Source organism: Cupressus sempervirens, chromosome 10, assembly GCF_028749045.1.
Source record: "Cupressus sempervirens isolate cs-2001-9-10 chromosome 10, ASM2874904v1, whole genome shotgun sequence".
Classification (NCBI taxonomy): Eukaryota; Viridiplantae; Streptophyta; class Pinopsida; order Cupressales; family Cupressaceae; genus Cupressus; species Cupressus sempervirens.
The window spans coordinates 497,175,809-497,185,661 of record NC_143127.1 but is presented as its reverse complement, the minus strand read 5'-3'; the positions used below and the strand labels follow the sequence as shown (position 1 = coordinate 497,185,661).

General features: G+C 34.8%; 1 protein-coding gene across 1 annotated transcript; it reads right to left on the bottom strand.

Annotated features, from left to right (window-relative positions):
• Positions 1 to 1,060: 1,060 nt before the first annotated feature.
• Positions 1,061 to 3,775, bottom strand: LOC149534837 (auxin-responsive protein IAA14-like). The gene is made up of 5 exons (XM_089803328.1): positions 3,462 to 3,775; positions 2,856 to 3,058; positions 2,120 to 2,255; positions 1,688 to 1,749; positions 1,061 to 1,553 (listed from the first exon to the last, which is right to left on the bottom strand). The coding sequence occupies exons 1-5, from the start codon at positions 3,719 to 3,721 to the stop codon at positions 1,516 to 1,518; spliced, it is 699 nt and encodes a 232-aa protein (XP_089659454.1). The 5' UTR covers positions 3,722 to 3,775; the 3' UTR covers positions 1,061 to 1,515.
• Positions 3,776 to 9,853: the final 6,078 nt, after the last annotated feature.

The window sequence follows — 9,853 nt, the reverse complement described above, 5'->3', positions numbered from 1 at the left end:
CTAAATATAATATTATATCCCTATGTAAAACCTCATTAAATATAATTTACACTTATAATAAGACATATAGTAGCCCCAAAAATATTATCTTAGTGATGCATGTAAATATAGGTTCCCCTAGGTGCACCATACACAATAATAAATGTTATATTATAAACATTATGCAAGGTGTGTACACCTAATTCCCAATAGAAATAATCACATGAAAGCTACAAAGAAGAAAGTGTTATTGATAATTCCACACTAAATTACTAAAGCCAAGAGCAATTAAAAAGAGGCTTCTAATGTAAAAGTGTAAATAATAGAGACAGAGAACACTTGCAACTGCCCACATTTGAGTTGCCATGGACTCCTTTCTCACAACTGAAAAAATTATGACTAGAAGTCCATTAATAAACATATCACATACTTGTAGTCGTTCATTTCTACCTCTAGAGCTAGTATTTTTTAGCGGCTCTTGAGATATTTGTGCATAAGTTTTTGCAACACTTGAAAAACCAATGGCCTAACATTTATCCATAAGTATTAGCAAATTTTGTGGTGTTTGTAGTGCACGGTTATTAGGACATCTTTAGCTAGGTATCAGAGGACACTTTGAAATAACCACTTTTTGACCCTTACACGAATAACAAATTCCATATAATACGTTGTTACTACCCAAACATCATTACAATAGCTAAAATCAATTGAATCGCAAATGAAGACAACCGATAATAATTCAAAGATGATTTACCATTCAAGATTTATGAATGCTCTATATTAACTATAAAGACTAGAGTACACTTCCTAATTATATTTATGAAATTCTCAAATTTCCAAATAATATCTTTAAAGACTATCCCATTATCAAGTTCCCAAACGATATGATTTAAGCACTAGCCCACTAACGGGACAAGGTGAGCACAATCCAATCATATAAGATCTCAACTAATTCACGTTCACATTTCCAAACTAGATTTCCACACACACCTATTCACTTTTGTGGGTCCAATTTTATTTTTATAATAATCCCAAATCATATCTGACGTAAGGTTGCATCATCAAATTTAACGCAAAGAGATGTTGCCAAATGTCAAGTTGATGGAAATTAGCCCGACTACCATACGTTGCGAAAGTAATAAAGCAAGTAAGGTGTACGAGAATTTGTATACAAACTCCACAAAATGTGCAAGCTTCCATTTTGATGGAGGAAAAAGGGTTGTTAGCCTGAAACCAGAATGATACAATCATAATCATCCAAGGAAATGAAAGAATACATACATAAAAAATAATCTGTTTAAAAACAATTACACAGAAAAATAAAATCCCTGGTTTTTTTTACAGATTTGAATTATTGCACGGCCCACGTTGAGATTGAGATTTATGGTACACAGCAGAAGAGATGATTTGAGTTTTTGCAGACCCATCATCCTCAGCACTCCAACTCCAAGTCCTTTTTTAAACACACACACATGAGAAGACCCGGTTTTGCTTGAAGCAATCTCATATGGCTTACACCAAGCTTATGCTTTGCCCTTACATTTGGGCTTTGCACTTCTCCATGGACCTTGGAGCTGTAAACCATGAACATGACGAATCAGATTCAGTGGAACAGTTTATAGGGTAAGATAACCTCCATGCAAATCCAAATGATTAATATCTGATCAAAACCCATATGATGGTATTTATGGAAGGGGTAAGTTGTTACCTAAGCCAATAGCTTCTGAGCCCTTCATTATGCGAAGCCTTTTGCAGGTATCTACAAACATTCTGTACCACACAGGCAATCATGTGTCTTAGCAAGAATGCTATTAGATTTTTACAATTCATGAAGTTAAGTTGTTCGTATTTGTCGATTAGATTGTGTCAGTAAGTTTTTGCATCGACAGTTATAATGATCATGGAATGTGATCAGAAATGTTGATGAAAAAAAATTTTTAAAGACACGATCTAATCTAGAAACAAGAACAACTAAAATATATTTGTACTTTAGAAAAGAATTATTCATAATACTTTAGATCACATTCTAGTATCCTAATTGTTGGCTTCACATGCTATTATCTATCACAAGAATGAGGAAAGTAGATGATATGGAAAGAAAAAGAATGAGAAATAGTTGAAGATGATAAAGTCTACTTACTCCCAAGGCACGTCTCCCACCAGCATCAAATCTCCATCTTTATCCTCATAAGTGGGTACATATTCTGATCCATTCAACAGATTCATCAGATTGCTCTCATTTAGTCCATGCTGATTCTGATGTGATCCATATTGTCCTGAAAAGCAATACCAACACAATCTTGTTACATCTATGTTGATTTCATCATATGATAATTAAATAGATTATAGATGATGATAGGTTATTCTTAATATCACACATCAAAGAAGAAATCAAGTTTGGAAAAATAAGTTAATTTTGACAATTTAACAGTTTATCTTAGCAATCAAGACTTGATATATAATGTTCAAGCCGTCCAATGATGATCTGAAATTTGATTCTTTAGATTAACTACATGATCTAAAGAAAAATAATGCATCTGAGTGGTGGGTGACTCAAGGGAACACATACATTATACAGATGTCTGATGTTAGGTTCAATTCCTTTAGATCACTATCATCTAGGCTGAGGGTTGACAAGAGTAGGTGAAGGTTAACTTGTTTGCACAGATATATTATAGTGATGTGTGTTAGGACTCCCTTGTTACATTCAAGATAGTTTTATAGAGAGGGAAAATGATGGTTTTAGGTGTGGTTTCCCTAAATTCATAAGCCTCTACATGTACATGGAGAATAGTTCTACAATGATGTGTGTTTGTAGATCCCTCATTACCAAAAGAAAATCAATGAAGAGACATTGGGCATAGTTATAAACATACCCATTGTAAAGCAGCTGAACATTTTCTCAAGTGCAGAGGAAAGCTCACGGTAGCTGCCATAGATTTTGAGGTCAACCTTTCTGAGATAGGGAGCTCCATCCATGCTCACTTTCACATACACACCCTCTTCCTTGGAATTCAATTTAGCACTCAAAGTGTTCTTCCTGAAGGATCTAATTGGTGGCCAACCCACTACTTGTGCCCTGCAAAAGACACCAAGACCCATTGTCAAAATCAGTGCCTTGCCAAATCTCATGATTTCATATCTCCAACTTGAAACATGGCTCCATCTAACAAGCTACTACACAAATATGCTACATTGTTGAAAAAAAACCCACCTTAAAAAATGTGTTATCTACTTTCTAGGAAGAATCAACCTATTAAGTCTCTAAGATGTACTATTGTATAAGTTATTCTTACGTGTCATAACTTATATATTGATATATCTTAGAGACTAGATAGTCATTGTTCAGTTGTGTTTCTGGGTTAAGATTATGTACAAATTTTTAATTCAGATTATACTCTATGATCCATCATCAGAATAAGGGTGTAAGAATGCAAAATAGAATAGATCGAAAAAGAGAAAAGAAGCCAAAAAGCACGAACTTGGGAGGAGGCGCCATCTCAGACTGTGGTGTTGAGGGTTCTTCCATGGATCCAGAGATTTTCTCAGGAGATTGTTGCAAATTGAGTTGTTCATCTTTAATGGAGGGGTGATCAGGCCATTTGGTATGATGAGAAGAAATGGCTTGAGAGAAAGGCCTCTTAGCACTCCTATGAGAGGTGTCTGATTCCACCACCCCTGGAAGACCCAGGGTAAGTTGAGTCTCCTTCAGCTCATCTCCTTCTTTTGCAAAGCTTCCCATTTCTACAAGTCAACAATAAAACTGTTCAATAGGTACTAACCAGTTCAACTTCCCAGAGACAAAGAGAGAGAGATTGTGTATTAATACAAAGTGTAATCGACCAGGTCTGCTTTGATCTGAGCTTGTACTGGGTTTGGGTGTCTGAAATCAAGTGGGAACACATGTCAGAGAGGGTAAATCGGACGGTGGAGATTGAGAGAGGGGACAGAGGGGACATGGTGAGGGCAGAGGAAGGCGACATTCACTGCTCTGCCAGCGCTCAGAGTGGGAGCCGCCCGTCCGTCCACATGTCAACATCTCTGACGCCCTGTCTACTGTTTGTTTCCTCTACAATGGAATTCTTATCAAGGATGACTTCATCTTAGATGTGCTTGTTGGAGTTTGGAAGATATTTAAAGAAGGTTGGAAAAAGAACTTAATGAAAGGTTTTAATGATGTCCATGATCTAATCTAAAGAGTCAATAAGACTATGTGGAGATTCAGCAAATGAAACAATCAATCAAGTAAAAAGAGAGTGCTTAGTGATTCAGCAAATAAAACAATCAATCAAGTAAAAAGAGAGTGCTTAGGCCACTATATTTCTCTCTTTCTCGAAGAGAGAACTTATTCATTATGAATGAATAAAAGATTTAGTATCAACTAACAAGCAACATACCCCAAATTGAAGGTTCCTATGGTAACTAAATTTCTTTACCATGATTCAACTTGGATTTTATGATGTTTATCTTGATCAAGAAATATGCAACCTTGATAATCCATTCTTCTTCAAACAACTTGTTCAAGGTGTTCACATTAGTGTATTAATGTAATTGGCTTGAATGTCCTCGTATATTGTGCATTGTACTATGTAATCTCATTCTATCATTAAAGAAGAGGTGGAAATTGAATAACATTTTATTTTGAAATCTTGTGAAGATATTCATAATGGAAATAGTGAGAAGGTTGACCATGTGGAATAGTGAGAAGGTTGAAGATATCCCTATGCAACTTGTATTTTAATTTGTCTTGATCAAGAAATCTGCAACCTTAATAATATTTTCTTCTTCAAGCAACTTGTTCAAGGTGCTCACATTTACTCTGTTAATGTAATTGGTTTGAATGTCCTTGTAGGCTGGGCACTTTACTATGTAATGGCATTTTGTCATTAGAGAACCACTCGAAATCGATTATAATTGTATCTTGGAATCTTAGTTTTTGAAGATATTGATATAGGAAATGGTTAGAAGGTTGACAGTATGTACTAGTTATTTGATGAAGTTAAGATTAACTAAATTGCTAGCTTCCGAACCAAGATTTATAGTAGAAAGTTTGACATTGAAAAAGATAGAAGATAAATTAAAGCTTTTATTTTTACTCCCACGCACCATTTAGTCTCTTGATTGTAATTAAAATCAATTGATCAATAATTCATTCATTACACAGTGCGTAATTTATGAAATGGAAATCGCTTTTTTATGATGTGGAGAGAGTTCACAATAATGAAAATAAAATAATAAATGACACAATTTACAAGGGAACCATATGACAGACTCCTCCTAACACTTCTTACTCTTGAACTAGGGTTTTCTCAATCCCCTGATTACACACACTTCCAATCCCAACTAACAATGGATTCACCTTCACATGGACATTGTTTAATGTCTCCAATTAGCAAATAGACCCCTTGTTTGGGTAGAATCTCTATCTTGTTCAATTATGCACGTGCTTGGTTAGTAATATATCATACATGTTAGATTAACTCTTTTCATGAGTATCAGGGCTTCATCCTCATGGAAAGATCTTCATTTTCTTAAAACCTACTGCAACAAATAAATAATTAAAAGAAATCTATTAGTTCTGCAACAAGTGTAACAAAAAACCTATAATAACATGAAACTTATCAACAAAGTACTTGGAATGATGAAGGAAACCTTATTAATGCATTTGTAGAGCCAACCAATCAGTTTGCAGACCACAATATGGAATTTGAGTTGCAAAATATCTAAGTTTTAATATTGCTATTCACCAGTCTGTACATACCAGTCTTCCAATATTTTCTCCCCTTTTACATCAGAGACTCTTTCCAATTTATAAGACACCCTAAAATAATTGATTCCAACCAACTATCATCGTTGAGTTGGGTATTTTAAAATTATTACAAACTAAACTTCCCTCTAAACCGGCCATTACTTTTTTAATTTAATGTTTGAACTTGAAAAACCATACAATGATTTTATTAAACTTTAAACTCTTTTCTATACCTAAACCTATCTTGAAGACCTAATATTATTTTAGCATCATTATAGGTTCCAAGACTGCCCAATTGATTTGATGACCTTGTTTATACATTCCTTCCTCTTGATTTGTTTTGATGATCTTTGCAGTCTTTATAATCTTCATTTGTGGCTTGAATATTTGAGGTGCTCTTGCACCATACTCCCCACCATAAAAGGAACTCTTGCCCCAAGAGTTGACCTGTGATCTATTGTTCCTTGCTCCCATCTATTGCTGTTGAGGGGTGAAATTATTCCCCAAAGTGATTTGCTCCTTCATCTTGGTTCCTGCAGTCACACACTAAGGTTTAGATACAAAAAATTTGGGTTAGACTATCCTCTTGCTCGATAGTACTACTGCTGCACATTAGCCTGCTTGAAAGTCTTTATTTGTCTCTATCCTGTCACCATATCACCTTCATCTGCCTGCCTTCTTAGAGGACACTTCATTGCTCCAACCAAAACAAAAGGTTGTTCAACCAGCCCCACCACCCTTGGATTGTCCTACCTCTTAGCCCGGCATTGCTTCCAACTAGTATCATAATGTGGAGTACCCTGATCTTGCATTGGAATATCTCTACCAAAACACATCAATATAGTTTCTTTATGACTCCTCACCAATGGATGTAACTTATACTTCACCTTTCCTTGTTGAACTACATATGTATTTTCATAGCCATTATGCATGACTCTCCTTGAACATTGCCAAGATCTTCCCAAAATGAGATGCCCACAAGTCATGTGGATGACATCACATAGTACCTTGTCTCTATAACTCCCAACTAAAAACTCAACCATCACTTGATCTTTAACCAACAAATTTTGATTCTCATTGACCCAAGTAGCATAATAAGGAATAGCATGTGCAAAAGTTTTCAAATTCTATTTCTTAACAACTTCACAAGACAACATATTATTACTTGCCCCTGAATCAATTATAAACTTACATACCTTGCCTTGAATGAGACAATTTGATCTGAATATGCTTGGATCTAAATATACTCTTATCTAACTCTTCTCTAAGATTCTTGTAACTTTCTTCTTCTTGTTCTTCCAGAAACCTTCTTAGGCTTCTCAACTCCTCTTGTCTCATCCATTCTATTTCTTTCTTTCTTGCTTCTTCTTTCTTTCTCTTTCTTCTCTCTCCTTCTTACCGCCATACAAGTACTCCTTCAATGCCTTAATAATTTCTCATTCACTTCTTGTCAAAACCATCTTCTCAAACCAATCTAGGGTTCGTTAGATATCCAGCCACCACCTTGGAACACTCTCGGAGGATAGTTCTACTCCAATCATCAACAAGGGACCTTCAACCTTGCAAATCCTAGATCTTCTTCCCAGACCTTTTGCTGTGCTCTGATACCAACCTGATGCAAAGAGAATCATCCAGAAATTCAAATCTGCATATCTCAAAGTTATTCTTTGTAAATATTAATTATATATTAAAAAAAAATTCTACTCCAATCATATAATGACAATAACAATATTGAACCCTTGCCAACTGCCTTCACACCGAAACACAAGCCCTGATCTTTTTTTCCATTACTGAATGGATCTTGAATTACATAAAGGCAAATCCCACAACTTGGAAGTTTGAGACATTGATTAACAACAATCATGAACTACAAACACAATGGACTTCAAATACATCAAAACATTAAAATAAAATAGAATTTCCTCTATCGGTTTCCACCATTCCATTCACGACTGTTATGGGGCCGATTTTATTAAATTGATAAACTTCTTCATTATAACTTGTCAATAAGAAATCCAACTAGTCACAGAGGGAATATCATATGAAAATATCGAATGTATTATTATTCATCTCTTTGTATTACAATGACATCCCTCTCTCCATCGATTTCTTTTCCCCTCTCTCTTCTATTCTACCCCAATCAGATTTTAGTGCATTGTATATATAACTTTGCAAAGACTAAATAGACCCAATAACTTCCTGCAACCAACTTTATAACCACTATAATAATAAACTAAAAGAAACTAATATAAACTCTCTATTTATTATAACTACAAACATTTAGACTATTATGATTTACCCTTCTAAACCCAATTACATCAAAATGAAATGGCTCAATATAGAATAATCATTTATTATCAAACTATTGTGATGCACTTGCATCATTTTAGTCCATGGAGGATTTATTTTCACTATTATGTATTCCATGAGAAGGCATCTAATTATGAGACAGCTGAAGATATTGTCTTCAATGGAAAAGAAATAAAAATTAAAGGGGGGTGATCTAAATGAGTTATTCGAGAAGACAAGGCTTTCCAAAATGGTTGGTTTCTTGATCGAGATTCAACATGAAAACAACTTGACATTGGTAGCTTGTACAAATTATTTGACGAAGCTAGCATTATCAAATCTACAAAAATTACTAGTCAACATGATCCATAATAGAAGATTCAACATAAGAAGTTTGAATGAAATCTTTAGCTAATTTTCTTTTGGTCATTTTGACGATTCATAATAAAAGATTCAACACAAAAGAAGTTTGAATGTAATCTTTGTCTAATTTCTTTTTGGTCGCTTTGACTACTTGATCTTGTGAACATTATTGAAAGTATTCACTCAAAAAATAAACTAATTGATCAAAAATCATTTTCAAAGAGTATATCTAAAGAAGAGGTCACAAATTGTTTATAAAATTTTGATGTCATTTTTTAGAAGGTTGTGCTCTTGGGTCCCATAAATTCCTTCGACATCATGAACAACAAAATCATTCATTCATCCATAATAGAAGAGTCGACATGAAAATAACTTGAAAATGTGTTAATATTGCATTGTTTGATCCCTTAGAGCATTTGATGCTTGAGAACATCATTAATAAGCATGTATAAACAATAAACAATATAAGATATTAGTGTCCTACTTTTAAAGAGTTGTATTATTCTTGGGTCCCATAGTTTTCTTTGGTCTCATAGACATCATTAAAATCATTCCATCATTCATAATAAAATAGTCAACGTGAAAAGAAACTTAACAATGTGTTGTTACTATTGTGTCAATCAATCCCTTAGACTATTTGATCTTTCGAAGACAATTGAAATTCCTTGTGAGCATCATTACATTACAATTCATTTACAAACTTGCCCTACTTTCAAAAGGTTGTATTATTCTTTGGTCCTATAGATTGCTTGGATCTTATAGACATCATTAAAACCATTCCTTCATGCACATGTAATAAAAGACTCAACATGGAAAGAAACATGACAAGTGTGTCAATGTTGTGTCACTTAATCCCTTCGATCATTTGATCTTATACATATAATTGAAATTCCTTATATAAGATTTATTATGGAAGCCTTTGTTATTCTTGAATCTTATAGAAGTCTTTGGTCTCTCATAGAGGAAGAGAAGCTTAAAAATATATCAATCTTATGTCACTCATCCCTTAGACCATTAGATCTCATGAAAGTTTCTTCCCCATCCCACTATCAGCATCAGCTTGTCAACATCGCTGACAGTGAGCTGATGACATAGAGGAATTTGCAATGTAGCGGGGCCGGCTGTCCGTGTGACCCACCGCCAGACAAGAAGACGCGGTTGGAAGGCGAAGGAGGCCGGAAATGAGGGGGCGGTCCCACGCATGTGAGGATGCTGGCGTTATGTGCAACATGTGATGCATTTACATAATCATGTGATGCACCTAACCCATGTGCATGCCTATTTCATATGCTCATCGGTCGGTTCTCTGTCGGAAATATATGGGATGGGAGGTTCCCATGCACATGGATGTCCATGATTCTCTCATATACCTGCCCCCCGTCATTATTATCATCATGTTAACGGAATATATGCTTTCCATCCTACAAAGGAACATTTTTCACTAAACAAATAATTTCACTTTCTGAACTCATA